Below are 16,276 nucleotides of genomic sequence, written 5' to 3'. Positions count from 1 at the left end.
AAGCAGCTGAGAAAACACAAGCAAACTCTGAGAAACTGAAGAAACAGTTCAGATGTGAGAATCTACTGATAACTATTAGTCATGGGCTACACAAATCTGGCATTTTGGGGGAAGGGACAAGAATTCCTGTTTGCAGCTTGTGACATTACAAGTTATTGCTTAATTTGAGTCTCTCAATGAAAAGCTTTTGTGCCCTGAACTCATGATGAAACACAGTGGTGGCAACTTCAATAGGAATGGGGAAGCCGGCCAAAACTGGTGGGAAGATTACCACAGAGACATCAGAGAAAGGCTAAATGAACCCTGAGATGGACAGCAAAAGGCTTAATGCTGCGAAGGAAGGACAATAACCCTAAACATGCAGTGAAAGCTGCAAGGGGATATTGGAAATGTAATCATATCTATGTGTTAGCATTCCTCAGACAAAGCTCAGACACTTATATTTGCTTAATAATAATAATAATAATAATAATAATAATAATAATAATGTAATTTTTTTTATTACTTAAAACAAGTTTTTGAAAATCTGTTCAGAGTGAGTGCTCTTCGTGCAGTTTCCTCTCTGTGGAGGCACGCGGGCTTAGCTGACTCCTCTGCCTGTGATTGTTGTGTCGCCGGCCGGGAGAAAGTTGCTTTCACAGTCTCTTCTCTTTGTTTTGCTTCATCACCACACACAGCTATGGCGGACAACCAGGAGGAGAAGCTGTACAAGGCGGAGTACGCTAAAAGCGGCCGCGCCTCTTGCAAGAAATGCAAAGATAGCATCGCTAAAGACTCGCTGAGGATGGCCATCATGGTTCAGGTGAGATGGTTCAGGTCTGCTGTTGATTTACCCGAGAATAAATCAGCTAACTAAATGCATACTGGCTTATAACAGATGTGGCTTATTGTGAACACATGGAGTCATTGTGAACTAGTTAGAAAGCAGGAAAATGCTGATGGAAAAAGTGGTTTCTGTTCAGCTCAGTGAGGCCCTAGTTAGCATTTAAATGGCTGACATTGTGTGCTAAGTTGTTGCTCACAAAGAACCGCTCAGATTGTCTTTACATTTGTTGTCTGGTACTTCCCTGGACGATTCAAAAGGTGTATATATCAGTAAATAGGCACATAATAATAAAGTTTAGACTGAATCTACAGCTCCTCCAAACAGTGCACACTGCTGCGTCTCCCCTTGGAGAAATAATTATTTTAAGAGTCTAAAACCTGCTTATGAGGCTTCTTAAAGTCAGCCTCCTGATTCATGGGCCCCTGGAGCAGCTCCTGCTTTGCCATCATTCTCCTTTTTTTTTTTTTTAACTCTAAAGGGTAATTATTTAGTTCAGGTTTAATTAGTGAGTCAGTGCTTTCAGCAAAAGTCAGCAGTTCCACCAGTTTTATCACCTAATGGACGCTGACAATGTTAATGAATGAGCACTAATCAAAAAATTCATAATATGTTTTATTTTTTTTTCCTCCTCATCCTCTGACTTTGCAGGATCAATGAGATAAAAAAAAAAAAAGCATAGCCATTTCTGATTACGCTTTTTTCATTTGATTAATTTATTTACATCTTTGACAGTGTAACCGAAGATGATCACTTCTTATTCGAAAAGCTAAAAATATTTGAATCTCCTTAGATATTCTTTCTTCTTCATTTCTAAGCAAATTAGTCGCTTTCTGTTTTGATTTACTAAAGCTACTGGTGCACCATGCAAGCTTGTGTGTGCAAATTTGGGGTTTAATCAAAGTTTCATCCTTTTTCAGTGTAAATAACAAACATAACTCATTTAAAAATAACTGATACATAAGGCAGAAATAAAATATTTTGTCAAAATCTCAGTGAACTAAAATACTAAGATAGGAGAAAGTAGTTGGAATTATTTTAGATTTATTTAAATTCATACACATATCAAAAAAATATAATCCTCCAGTTGTATTACATTAAATTAAGATATAAAAAAAATTAAAATAATTTTGTTACAATTTTGTCCAAATAATTACTTTCTGCACCAACATCTTATTTGAAATGTTTCAAAAATGAAACAAATTTAAAACAGTTTTTTCCCAATTGAGATGTCAGCAAAAAACTTGTATAATATGTTTATTAATTTCAAATATATGTATAAATAAACACAAACACTTCCCTTCTTTCGGTACAAGATGTAGATAAAAACATAATAATAATAAAAATATTCATTACATTTGGTAAATCAAGTTATTATTGACAGAATAAATTCCTATGAAGTCCAGCCATTAAAGCGTTAACAGGAAGCTGTTAGAAGAAAGATTTTAGATTTATTCTAGTTTTCAAAATATTTTTAACTTGGTGCACATGCACAGTAAATAATTCAGTTGTAATTATTTCAGTTCTACATTCAAAATATGACTACGTTTTTTTTATTCAACCTTTCTAGTTTTCAAATAATACAATAAGGACCATTTAAATCTTTTAGGGGAGCAAAAATCTCAAGTGATTGTGATTACATCTCCTCGCTGAAACGTTCACATGATCATGTGACGCACGCCCCATACCTAATGTTTGCTGTTGCTTCGTTGTAAACCTTCTCTGGACACTTTGTGACGTTCGTCCTGCAGTCGCCCATGTTTGACGGGAAGGTCCCCCACTGGCACCACTTCTCCTGCTTCTGGCTGCGAGCGGCGGCTCAGTCCACGGCCGACATCGCCGGATTTTCCGATCTGCGCTGGGAGGACCAGGAAAAGGTGAAAAAGGCCATCGAGAGCGGCGGAGCTGTCGGAATAGGTCAGTGCTCGGTTCCTGAAGACGATGGGTCGTCCGTACTTCTAAGCTTCTAATCTACTTCTAATCTTTAATTAGGTTCTATGCGAACCTAATTAAGCTGTCTGGTTTAAATGGCTCGTAAAAGGTCTTGTTAAGTCAACAGTGTGGTTTTTTTAGTGATCACAATGTGATCAAAGTGGAAAAACAAACATCTGCTGATTTGTTTATGATAATTGGCTTTTTCCATTTATTGTTGTAAAGATATTGCTGGATTAAGTTAATTAATTTTTGACATTTTTGCAGGAAAAGGTAGCCAGAAGAGTGCAGCTAAAGGAGAAAAGACTCTGAATGATTTTGCGGTGGAATATGCCAAGTCGAACCGCAGCACATGCAAAGGCTGCGAGCAGAAAATAGAAAAGGTTTGCACCAATCTTGCGCCCATTGCACAGTAACTAAATCTAGTTGCTTCGCAGAGATTTTTTTTCTCACACGTCTGGCATCTTCTGGACTCTCGTTCAGGACCAGATCCGTGTGTCCAAGAAGACGGTGGACCCGGAGAAGCCTCAGCTGGGCCTGATCGACCGCTGGTACCACACGGCGTGCTTCGTGTCCCGCAGGGAGGAGCTGGTGTTTAGACCCGAATGCAACGCCGCCCAGCTGAAGGGATTCAACGCGCTGCGTGCAGAAGACCAGGAGGAGCTGAAGAAGAGGCTACCTGCTGTTAAATCTGAAGGGTGAGAGGAAAAACAGAACAAACAGGTTCCTAAACAGTCTGGGTAAGCCTGGGATTAAAGTACTTTCCAGGCCTGGAAAATAAATATGGAGAATAGAGCTGCAACTATAAATTACTTTAATAACTGATTTTCTATCAGTTATTCAGATGAAAAATTGGCACGTTCTGCAGATTTTTCATTTAAGCATCCTTTTATTCATACTGTATTAGAAATACATTAAAAGCAGGAGTTGTGGTAGCGGAATATATTCTGTATTTGACCGGTATTTTTTTAAAGCTACGGAAAAATCTGAAGCCTGTCCGTCATTTTGACAGATTACAAATTCACACCCCTGACTATACTTGGTGCAGATGCACGGACACTTTCAACTGTCCGCACAGAGTGCATCGCGGAGGTAACATCTCTGACATGGACACTGAACTACATGCAGCTGACCGGAGCTGACGGCACGTTGAAGAGTTATGAGCAGGATGCTGTGGAACACATCTGGTTAAAAAGCACATTCCAAACTCTGAAGTGGTGCATTTAACATGACTACAGCACATGTAGATCAAGTTGAAGAATGCTTCTGTATGTACAGAATACATAGCATTCTGCTCTCTAAAAACACTCAGAATTTTTCTTTCCTCCACTGTTTTCACTGGGTTTGTGGGGAAGGAAGCCTGTGAGACGTTTTCCTGCAACAGCAGGAGTGAAATTACCGTAATAACCCGATATTGGCTGAAAAGCGCAACATCTCCCCTTTAGAAAACTGTTGGAATTTTTCAGACAGCTCAAAATATCGCAGAGTAATGGTAAAGCAAAGCTGACTTGTAAAAATGTGTCATAAAGTCTTATAATATGTCAGGTTTACTTCAGACGTGGGCCTTTAATTAAAATTAGTCTGGTTGGATCAGGCAAAAAAAAAAAATCAAACCAGACGGAGTCCATAAGCATTGGACTCGATCTGGTTTGATTTTTATTTTTTGGTTCTAATCTAAACTTTAGGGCAGATTTCTCCTCCCAGTATGGACCAGGAGAAAGTTATTTAATATCAGGAATTTTAACTTGGAAAAATGGACAGTAATATTTACAGTGTTGTTGTGGATCACTGGTTCGACCTGGTGTTTCTTTCTTCTCCTCTGTTGTGCTGGTTCAACTCCTCTCTGTCTCGCAACGTCCTGCAGCACAAGAAAATAGCCTTGAAAGTGTCTCTGAAAGCCGTCATGGTGTACGCGTACAGGAACGGGTTGACGGCAGAGTTGGCGTGCGACAGGATGATGGCGGCGAGCAGCAGTTCGAACGGCACGGGGCAGCGCGGACAGAGCAGCAGGAAGCAGTTGATGATGTGAAGAGGGATCCAGCAGACGGTGAAGAGAAAAAGAACCAGGAAGAGAGACGTGGCCATCTTCATCTCCCGCCGCATGCTGGCCGCCGCTCGGCTCTGGCCCTCGGCACGGCTCCGCTGCTCCGGTCCGATCCGTCGCACTTGCTGTTTGACCGTGACGAAGATCTGAGCGTAGATGAGGAACATGATGACGAGGGGCGCCAGCACGCAGGCGAAGAAGTTGAAATAGACCATGTAGGTCATGTCCACCACCAGCACAAAGAAGCAGTGGCCGGAATCGGGCGGCGTCTTGTGCCAGCCCATGAGAGGCACAAGCCCGATGAGGAAGGCCAGCAACCATGTGGCGAGGATCACCAGGATGGCGTTGCGAGGCGTCATCAGGACACGGTAGCGGAAGGGCATGAAGATGGCGACGTAGCGCTCCACAGCCACCGCCAGGAGGCTGAAGATGGAGCTCTGCGTGAACATGATCAAAACGCTGAGCATGAGGAGGCACAGGTAGAGGTTGTAACGCGGTAAGCCGGTGTCTGTCAGGATGGCACAGGGGATGGCGATGATGCCCACACAGATGTCTGCGACTGCGAGCGACACTAGGAAGTAGTTGGTGACGGTGCGTAACCTGCGGTTGAGACCCACTGCGGCGCAGACCAGCAAATTACCAAGAGTAGACAAAAGGGCGATGATGAGCTCAGCTGTCATGTACGGCACATTGGGGGAAATGACAACATCAGCAGGTGGACGGGATGGAGACGGGGAAACGGAAAACAATGAGACGTTTGGTGGATCTCCATGAGATGAGTTGGTGCTTTGTTTGAGATTGTGGAGGAACAAAGGAGCTGTCGGGTTCTCCATCATTCTCCTAAAAAGACAAATTAGACCAGTCAATCAAAGTCAGGTTTTATTTTTGAAAACAAATAAGCTGTGTCTTATAAAAGTATTGTCATAACAAAGATTAGAAGGCCACCAGTGTGAATCAGAAGGAAAGAATACCTGATTGTTTTTACAATTTATCTGCAAAATATGGCGTCTATTTGTATTCATACTCTGAGTCGATACTTTGTAATTTCACATTTCGTTTCAGTTGCAGCTGTAAGGCATTTAGCGTACGCTAACGCTTTCACCAGGTTTTTACAGTAAAACACTGAAGTTTTTGTCCATATTTTTTTATACAACAGTTGAACTTTAATCAGGTTGGATGGAGATCAAATTTGCAAAACTATTCTTAATTTCCTGTAGCTCCATTCACCTCCCATCATCCAGCTTTTCTGTCCCAGCTGAGGAAAACCATCCCAAAACTAGAGTTAATCAGTCTATCTACTGAGTTCGGGTGTTTAATATCGAACTAGAAGACCTACTGATGATTTATGACCTCTGACATTGATTTGTTGCTCTGGAACTACTTTGGGGTTTAAAAGTTAAAGTAACGAAATACAAATGTATGCCACATTTTTCAGATTTTATATGCGAAAAGTGTTAAAATACTTTAGCATTTTTCTTTTGCTTCACGGTTATTTACTACTTTGTGATGGTCTCTCAAAAAATCCTGATTAAAATGCTGAAAAGTTTGTGGTAGTAACATGACAAAATGTGGAAATACTTTTGCAAAGCATTGTAAAACAAAATTCTTTTCACTTTTTACTTTTCGAGTTTGACGTAAATCAGACAATTTCATATGCTGTACTAACACTAGGGGACATTTGGTTGGATCCAAAAATTGGAATGATCTTGCAATTAATTACAATCTTGCAATTAATTTTCCGATACATTTAAAACCGTTTCTATCAAAAACATTTTTTCCTTCTCATCTCAGTCATTGTAACAATATTAATTATTTGAAAACTATTTTAAAAAAAAGTTACATAAAATGCAGAACTGAAATTTAATGTGGAAGCATCAGATAAACATTCTAAATGTATATATAAAATTTATCATCAAAGATAAGGGAACTTAACTTCTCTTATCTTTATGGTGGAATAAAGATGGTGGAATTTAAAATATCAAGTAGGAATAAAAAGTTAAAAACTATTAAATAAATGAGAAAAATAAAAAGGGAACAAACATCAATCATATAAAACAAAACATACATTAAAAATAAGACTGAAGTTAAAGTGAATTTGCTTTAAAAAATTCAGTCAGTTGTAATTTAAAAACTCCTCACCTTGAACTTAACTTCTCAACTTGAGGAACCAACAGACTCAGAAGAACTGAAAGGTTTGGAGGACTTGAAGGGGAAAACAAATCAAATAAATTGGACCAAATAAAAGAAAAACCATGAAAACACCAAGAAAACAAACCTAAAATGCAATAATGGCCAATTAAATAACTGGAATCTCAGCTTTTTCTGGTTGGTATCCTTGTAAAACTCTTGTCACTACATTCAAGTGTAATCATGTTTAATAATATGAGGCATTACAGCTGTATGGTTACTCACCGGTTCATAATGTGTCGTTTAGGATTGTTGGAGCATCATTTGTGTCACCTAGACAACAGCCATCTTCTGTATGAACAGATCTGCAAGATTCAGATTTAAATAGCTTCTTTCTTTACTCCTCCAGTCATCTGTTGTCCGATCAGGGAGGTTTTTTGTCTTGTTTTTCCTAAAGTGGAAATAAATCAGAGTGAGGACGCTCCTGACGGGTGGTCATTAACGTTGTGTTAATGGTCTCTCTGGGACGGTGATTTTTCCTGTCCGGACATCATCAGCGACGCCAGGGATGGTGCAGACGTGCACCAGCTTGCGTTTGGATGCATGTCCGTTAACCGATGGGGCCCTAATGAATTAGTTTTAATGAATAAAGGTGTCAGATTCAAGCTTGTTTGGTTCTCACCTTTGTTGTTGTGCTCTGTCCCACTGTGCCTCATTTAGGAAGTTGATAATGATGTTTTCTGACCTTTTCCTTCGTCCTTTCTGAGCTCTGAAAATCCGCCAAAGTTAGCGACTAAAGTTGGGTTTGTTTCCACAGGAAGCGTAAAGCGGATGAGGTGGATGGAGCATCAAAGAAGCAGAAGAAAGAGGAAGATGAGGAGAAGAAGAAGCTTGAGGAGCAATTGAAGGTACTTTTGTTTTCTTCTTTATACATAAAGTCATATTTAGAGATCTTTGGCCTTGATAAACTGGTTTTGGTAATGCACATCATGTCTGCATATGTAAACAGAATCAAAGCCAGCTGATTTGGGGTATTAAAGACAAGCTGAAGAAACATTGCTCAGTCAACGACATGAAGGAGCTGCTGATTGCAAACGGCCAGGATGTTCCCTCTGGAGAGTCCAACGTAAGAGAATAAAAAAAATTTTTAAAATCCTGTTCTGTGGGTAAAACCACACATTTTGTGTACAGATGATAAATGTGCATAAGATTCGTAAAATATATTAATCTTTAATCAAAATTTTATTTAGGTCTAATGTATCTTTCATTTGACATAACATGTTTTAGGTTTGTTTTTCAAGAATTACTGGCATAAATGCACGTTCATTCAAAAATTAGATGATTATTCTTGATTATTTTTGGCCTTTAAACTTTCTTAGACCAGAATCTTGGTGTTTGCGTTGACACTTTCATTTTTTATTTAATGACATTTTTAATTACTTTTGCTCAAAAAATGAGTTAATCTGAGATTTACAATCTCAGCTTTAAAGAGTCTGTATTTAGTGTAAAATAATTCAGTGCAGATTTTATAAGTCAACGTACAACAGGCTTTAGTTGGTGCTGAAAGTTGATTTTTAAAAAACAACTTTGAAGCAGCTTTTAATAAGGTAATAAAAACAACGGTAATTATTTTGTTCTCAAATATGTAGAATGTTGTTTTAAAAAAAATGCATAAAAAATCTAGGAGTTGGTATGAAATTAAAAGTGTAGAACTTTAAAGAGGTAAAAGGTTGTTTTGAAAAATTTGAATTTATTTCAGGGCTTCTTGCACATGTTTAAATTTCTGTAGTTTGTAAAATGAAGCCCAAATTTAATGCATGTGTTTTCAAAACAGTTGAAATTGTTAGAAATAGACATTTTTTTTAAGTAAATGTCAGTGTTTTGGGGTTTCCTAGAGTCTGAAGAGAATGTTGTCTGCACCCAGGTGCTGGACAGCCTGGCTGACGGCATGGCCTTCGGTGCTCTGGAATCCTGTAAGGAGTGCAAGGGCCAGCTGGTGTTTAAAGGAGACTTGTATTACTGTTCTGGCGACATTTCAGCCTGGACAAAGTGTGTGTTCAAAACCAAAACTCCTTCACGCAAAAACTTTATCGTCCCTAAGGTGGGTCACTATTTGTTATTAGCAGTCGGAAAGTGAAAAACACACTTACTTTGGATTTTTGTTTCTATTTTATTTGGCCATTTCACATGTCATTTCAGGAATTCCACGAAGTTCCTTTTCTAAAGAAATTTAAATTCAAGGGGCAGGACAGGGTTTACCCCAAAGAGGCTCCCGCTCAAACTCTGAAACCAGCGAAAGCCGAAACCCTGGCGAGCGCTTCCAGTGCTCCCAGTGAGCGACTGCTGGAAGCAGCACCTTCAGGTCAGGGAAAACTGAACATTTGTTTTAGGACACTATGGGCACCTGATTTTACATATCTAATGTCCTCTCATTTATTGTGGCATGGGAAAGTTTTCACAACTCTTTGAACCTTCTCATATTTTGTGTTTAATGAGTATTTTTATAATCTAGGCGAACACAAACGATCTTTGAAGTGGAATGAAATGATGCATGGTGTTCAATTTTGAGAAAGAAACTGTTGCTAAATACAGACACAAAGTTGCTAAGTTTGCACACTGACTGGCTCCACTTAAGGATGACCAACAGCGCCCTCTTCTGGGTGGCGGCCAAACTAAAACACAAACAAAGGTCTAAGCAGACGTTAATCGATTGGAACTGACTTTATTCAAATAAACCATTAATCAACAAGTAATCATAAGACAATTAATTGTTTGCAACCCTAATTTAGATTAAGGTTGCATGTGTTAGAATGGTCTACTCAAATCCTGGACCTGAAACACATTTAGTATTGGTGCCAAGCGTTGGCCACTCTGTCTGAACTTGAGCAAATTTTCACTTCTGGGTTTGCAGCTCTGGCACAACAACAGACTTGACTCATTCAAATGCATCCCAAGCTTTTGAGGTTTTAAACACTAAATATCCTTCAATTTCTACTTCTGTTCCTTTTGCAAAGCTTTGTGATGAAGCTAGGAGTTATTTTGTTTTTTCATTCAAATAAATTTATCCTGTTCAAATGGATTCTTTTTTGGATTCAAAGTGTGAGTTATGGAAATTGTTTTCTACTTTTTCTTAAATAGACAAACCTCTAACTGGCATGAAGCTGCTGGCTGTCGGCAAGTTATCTAAAAACAAAGATGATCTGAAGGCAGCTGTGGAGGAACTTGGTGGGAAAATTACCGGCACTGCCAATAAGGCCTCTCTCTGTCTCAGCTCTAAGAGTGAGTAACAACCTACCTTGGCCTGTGACGATTGGAAATGTCATTTTTAATGGGATATTGTTGTTTTTTTGTAACCATCTTTTCAGAGGAGGTGGAGAAGTTGGGTAAGAAGATGGAGGAAGTGAGAGACGCAGGCGTGCGAGTCGTCTCAGAGAATTTCCTCACAGACATCAAGTCATCGGGTAAAGCTCTTCAGGAGCTGGTGTCTCTTCACGCCATCTCTCCCTGGGGCGCAGAAATTAAGGCTGAACCTCAGGCTCCAGCTGCAACCTCCAAATCTGGAGCTCTGTCTGCTAAGAGCACCGGCAGGGTAAAGGAGGAAGAAGGTAAACTCTGCAAGTTGCAGTAATTATTAGTGGTGTAAGTGCTAAAGGAGGGTCATTAAGTGATGTTGTCAACATGCAGGTGGTAGTAAGACCAAGAAGATGAAGCTGACGGTCAAAGGCGGAGCTGCTGTGGATCCAGACTCAGGTAGATATAAAATTCCTGGACTATAATTGTAATCTTTGTCTTTTGTCGTATTTTCCCCTAACTTTAATGGGTATTTTTGCAGGTCTTGAAAACAATGCCCATGTCCTGGAACAGAATGGGAAGATGTACAGTGCTACTTTGGGTCTTGTGGACATCGTCAGAGGAACAAACTCGTATTATAAGCTGCAGCTGCTGGAGGAAGATGTACAAAAAAGGTAACATCCCTTTGTTGTAGTGTAATATTCACACAATAGTTTCTTATGCTGCGTCTCAGGCTGTTATTTCCCTTCGACCACTTTAACCCAGGTGTCCTTCTGCTATGTGTTTTGTAGATACTGGGTTTTCAGGTCTTGGGGCAGAGTGGGCACCACCATCGGAGGCAACAAGTTGGACAAATTCCACGACAAGAACTCTGCGCTGGATAATTTCCTTGGGGTTTATAAGGAAAAGACTGGAAATGATTGGGGTACCTCCAACTTCACTAAATATCCAAACAAGTTCTACCCTCTGGAGATTGACTATGGACAGGTACCAACACAGACCCACAAACCTTAAAAACAAAACCTTCCAGTGCAGTTTGAGGTTTATGTTTTGCAATGCTTTCTTTTCAGGATGAGGAAGCTGTGAGACGACTGACGGCCTCTGCTGGCACTAAGTCTAAGCTGGACAAACCAGTTCAGGATCTGATCAAGATGATTTTTGATGTAGAGAGCATGAAGAAGGCCATGGTTGAGTTTGAGGTAATCCTTCTTTTAAAATGTGAGATGTTAGATTTTTTTTTTTTGTCCTTTTTCTCAGCAGTTTTGTTCTAAGTAGTAAATATTAATTGCTGAGGCATTTTTATTTATTTATTTATTTTTGTCTGTACTGCAAATTTAATATGCTATTTTAGTTTTACAATTAGTGAGGTCTTTTTGTTCTTGTCCTGTTTACAGATTGATCTGCAGAAGATGCCACTTGGCAAGCTGAGTAAGAGACAAATCCAGAGTGCCTATGCTCTTCTGACTGAAGTACAGCAGGTTGGTTATAAACAGTAAATATCTGATGTTCTTGCTATATCTGGGTAATATTGCAAGAATATCAAGACTTTTTTCTTTTAAATTGAAATTATAATCACATTTTCCAGCAGATTTTCACCAGGTTGTGCAAGTTTGTTAGTGAAGTCTGCTTTAGAGCAAAGAACAGACGAGCACAAAATCTGCCTTGTATAAAACTAACATAGTCTGTTAAATAGCAAAAAATATAAGAATAATGGAAATGATTTGACAGTATTCTGATGTTATTAAAATATGTCAGTTGTTCATTAATATTTTTGTGTAGAAAAAAGAAGTTGTAACATGATTCATATGCTACATAAATGTGAAGAAGCCAAAAATTGTTTCACATAAACTTAATATTCTAAAATAGTTCCACTAAATTTGTCATCGCTTCAGCACAGACGGCTACAAAACATCGTTAATAAAACTGCATCTTTATTTTGCATAGGTTTTTTTGATGATTGAGCAGTTTTCTTCCTCCCTGTTTTGATATGTCTTGCTGATCATTCAGGTCACAGCATGCAGCTTCGGTTCGTCGTGTGCAGCCAATGAAAGAAAACTGCAGTGACCAATATAGTCTGTCGCTGTTGGTTTATTCAAAACGTTATTGCAAAAGTTGTTAAAGGTTTTTTTTTTTTTTTTTTTTTCTCAGAAAAGGCAGATTCATTAGATAATATGTCATCATAAACAAATTGTGCAAGGGTTTCTCTTTATACTTGAGTTTTTTTGTATCTATGAATTTTTCACCATGCAGAAATCATAGGGCCCCATCTTGTAGACAATGCCACAGTCCTTCTGCTTTGGTAGACTGTCAGCATCTTATTATAGTTATATCAGCCGTCCTTAAGTAGTCTTGATTACATTGTAGACGATCCACCTAAATGCAAGCTTATACCTGTATCATTTGCTGCCAGCAGTGAGCCCCTCTACACTACAGACTATGACAAACATTACAACCTTTCTGCACTGTCCTTTAAAAAGTCTTCAAGTGTATGACTCTTAATAGGCAATGTTGATCTGTTGTTTCATTTATTGTCAGATTTTCTGTCTTTTACTATTACTGTTATTAACTATTAATAACTAATAACTATTACATTGTTGTTATTCTAGGCTGTGTCAGACAGCGTACCTGAGGCACAGATACTGGATCTCTCCAATCGCTTCTACACCCTCATTCCTCATGACTTCGGCATGAAGAAACCTCCTCTCCTCAACAACCTGGATTACATTCAGGTGAAATTTTTGTCCCACTCACAACAATCTTCTTTTCTTTACATCTCTTTGATAAGAGCAGTTCTGAATTTGGGAGCAAATGCTCGTTGCACACTCTGCAGGCCAAAGTTGAGATGTTGGACAACCTGCTGGACATCGAGGTCGCCTACAGCTTGCTGAGAGGAGGAGCTCAGGACAATGAGCACGATCCAATTGACATCAACTATGAGAAACTCAAAACTAAGATTGAGGTAAGGAAACATTTTCTTATTTATTTTCCGTTGTCCGAGAAAGGTTCGTAACATGCTTGATAATCCACAGGTTGTTGACAAGACCACGCAGGAGGCTGAGATCATAATGCAATACGTTAAGAACACCCACGCGGCTACACACAACACCTACACCCTGGAAGTGCAAGACGTACGTCGCTATTACACGTTTGTTTATAAAATCTGCTTAAGTAGCTTGGTTTCTTCAAGTAGATCTCTTTTAATGTAATAAATTTAAGCTCACAATGTTATCTCCTCTTAAGATCTTCAAAGTTGCACGAGAAGGAGAGCACCAACGCTACCGTCCATTCGAGGAGCTACACAATCGACAGCTACTGTGGCACGGCTCTCGCGCCACAAACTATGCTGGTATTATGTCTCAGGGTCTTCGCATTGCACCTCCAGAGGCCCCAGTGGTGAGTGTCCTGTATGCAAAGAAGGTGTTCGATGTCGCAGCGCTTTGTTGTTTTCAAATACTAATACTTTCCACTTGAACGTTTCAGACTGGTTACATGTTCGGCAAAGGTGTGTACTTTGCTGACATGGTGTCCAAGAGTGCAAACTACTGTCACACCTCTCAGTCAGACCCTGTGGGACTCATTCTGCTGGCAGAGGTCGCTCTAGGCAACATGTGAGTGGCAATTTTATGTATATATTTAGTTTAAGAACGGCGGATGTTTGTATAAATGAACACAATCCTTTGTGTCACAAACACAGGCATGAACTGAAGAAAGCCTCTCACATTACAAAATTACCAAAGGGAAAGCACAGTGTTAAAGGTAAGAACCTTCACTATTGCTTCATCAAATATTAGATTGATCATGTGATGCAGTTTTTGTGCACCCCTAATAAAAATACGTTTGGAAGAGTGGATAATAGAAATGGGCCACTGTGTCATATCATATATTTTTTTGTTAATGAAATTAGATTTTAGCATACTTCTCAAAGCAGACTGGAAATCTTTTTCTCTTATGCTTTAATATAGTTGTTCGGCATTCCACAAATTATGTCACTTGTGGTTTTCTTAAAACCAATTATTTATTGATATTTTTTCCTCCATTGAATCAATGTTTTTAAATTAAGAATGTGACTTTTCAGAAATTTTTAGTGAGGTTGTGCTGCTCTGTTCGAATATTAGTTTATGTTTTGGCCTTTTGCACATCGTTACTAAGGGTGTCAATTTTTGCGGAGAGTACTGTAAATATTATAAAGGTTCTATATTTAGGTTGTGTTGGAGATTAAATTTTTTGTTTCATTTGTGTTTTTAATTTTTTTTACTTTGTCTTTCTATATTTCCAGGTTTGGGTAGAACCGCTCCTGATCCAAATGCTTCTACCACTTTGAACGGGGTGCAAGTGCCTCTGGGAAAAGGAGTCAATACTAACATTGATGACACAAGTCTACTGTACAACGAGTATCCTTTATTTATCTCTTTACCTGTGAACGTAAAGATCATTCTGAGAAATAACCCTTTAGTTTTCTTGTTTTGCCAGGTGTCTTTCTGCTGTCACTATGATTCTTTTTTTTCAGCTTCTGAACACAAAAAGAGCAATGTCATCATTAAAGTGCAACTAACCCCCCTCCGAAAAAAATAAACCCTCACATGGCAAAGTTTGAAAAGTTCCTGCAAACTGGGTGGAGTCAAAAGACGGCTGAGTGTGGGAATGAGCAGAGGGGTGAATGGGGTTGTGGTCAGGACTAATAGAAAATAGAAAAAGCCAGAAATAATTCTACAACGTAATTTATGCAATATTCTATTTTTAACATAACAGATATATCGGATATGATAAAATACACTGGACTGTATTGTCCACCTTGTTTTCCTTAACCACTGCTCCTCCAGGTACATTGTATATGATGTGGCTCAGATAAACTTGAAGTATCTCCTGAAGATCAGGTTTAACTACCAGACATCTCTGTGGTAAAAAGGATCTTGTCTGGACCCTTCAAGGAAAGAAAAAAAAGACCACTGTTGCGGCTACATGCATTGGCTTCATTTTCTGCAGCAGATTGCATATAGAGGAGTGAAGCTATACTATGCTCTAATCCATGTGAAGTCATTTTACTTTATTTTCATCGGGTTCTGTAGCTTGTAACGCTGGGCATCAACAGTTAGTTCATGTGTAGTGCACACGGCGGTGCAGGAAAAGGACTAGTGATAAACCATGTTCATCAGGAGTTGATCGTATTTGATCCTGAACATTAAACTCTACTTAATAAATAACACCTGTGTAAAAGCCGTTTCGAGCAGTGTTCATGCACCCTACACACATGCATACCTGTGGTTAGGGTTTTTTTTTTCTGAACTAGACTCTTGCATTTTGTAGACTGCCAGTTTTAACGTTTGATATGTACATATTTGGTTTGTTCTTTCTATCATGCTGTTTTCCCCCTTTAAAGGTTCCACTTTTCTTGCTTACCTCCATGGCAATAAAACAAGCTACATCCTAAAATATTTGTCACTTTAGTTTATTTTCCTGATCGCAAAAACAATTTCTATTCTTCTACAAGTTCTTGTAGATCATGTGATGATCCAGGACTACGCTGACTTTAAACCACGTGGTAATTATATCCAGATATTTAAGTTTAATTCCTGTTTTGCATAATCAACCTCACACAAACTGGTTTGTTTTTCCTGCATACCTTATTAAAGTTCCTTGCCAACTTGTTCATGTTCCTTTAATCTTTTCTTGTGTTGCTATTTTGAAATCGCAAATTAGATTGTAATTTTATGATTACCACAAGCTAGCATATAACTCTGCAGTGGAAGAATGGAAAAGCGAGGTCTACATCTATATTCTCCCCTTTTAAGTAATTTTTTTATAGAACCACCTTTTGCTGTTACAGCTGCAAGACTTTTGCGGTATGATTCTTAAACAAACCTGGAGAATGAAATTTCTGCCCATTCCTCATAAATTATGTTAATCTCAAATCAGATTGGATGGCGGGCAACTGAACAGGATTATAAAATGAAAATACTTTGATCAAAACATCTCACCTCAGGTAATGGATTGTCACTATACTGGACAGTGTACCTTCAATAGTCTGAAGTTTTTTGCACCGCTTTGTTTCCTGCATTTCT

At 38.9% G+C, this 16,276-nt stretch overlaps 2 protein-coding genes across 2 annotated transcripts; one reads left to right on the top strand and one right to left on the bottom strand.

Moving 5' to 3' along the window:
• The first annotated feature begins 551 nt into the window (after positions 1 to 551).
• parp1 (poly (ADP-ribose) polymerase 1) lies at positions 552 to 15,862 on the top strand. The gene is made up of 23 exons (XM_028040829.1): positions 552 to 802; positions 2,575 to 2,740; positions 3,023 to 3,138; positions 3,239 to 3,453; positions 7,744 to 7,834; positions 7,936 to 8,052; positions 8,851 to 9,027; positions 9,126 to 9,288; positions 10,065 to 10,205; positions 10,292 to 10,531; positions 10,611 to 10,676; positions 10,759 to 10,891; positions 11,009 to 11,204; positions 11,288 to 11,416; positions 11,612 to 11,695; positions 12,824 to 12,946; positions 13,048 to 13,176; positions 13,247 to 13,345; positions 13,458 to 13,610; positions 13,698 to 13,825; positions 13,912 to 13,973; positions 14,494 to 14,608; positions 15,038 to 15,862. Exons 1-23 carry the CDS (start codon positions 680 to 682, stop codon positions 15,117 to 15,119), a joined length of 3,048 nt encoding a protein of 1,015 aa, XP_027896630.1. The 5' UTR covers positions 552 to 679; the 3' UTR covers positions 15,120 to 15,862.
• On the bottom strand, positions 4,541 to 6,470 carry LOC114158478 (adenosine receptor A1). The gene has a single exon (XM_075410512.1). The coding sequence runs from the start codon at positions 5,633 to 5,635 to the stop codon at positions 4,541 to 4,543; it is 1,095 nt and encodes a 364-aa protein (XP_075266627.1). The 5' UTR covers positions 5,636 to 6,470.
• Positions 15,863 to 16,276: the final 414 nt, after the last annotated feature.

This window comes from Xiphophorus couchianus, chromosome 15 (genome assembly GCF_001444195.1).
Source record: "Xiphophorus couchianus chromosome 15, X_couchianus-1.0, whole genome shotgun sequence".
NCBI lineage: Eukaryota > Metazoa > Chordata > Actinopteri > Cyprinodontiformes > Poeciliidae > Xiphophorus > Xiphophorus couchianus.
Note: the sequence above shows the minus strand (reverse complement) of the source record. Positions and strands in the feature narration are given on the sequence as shown.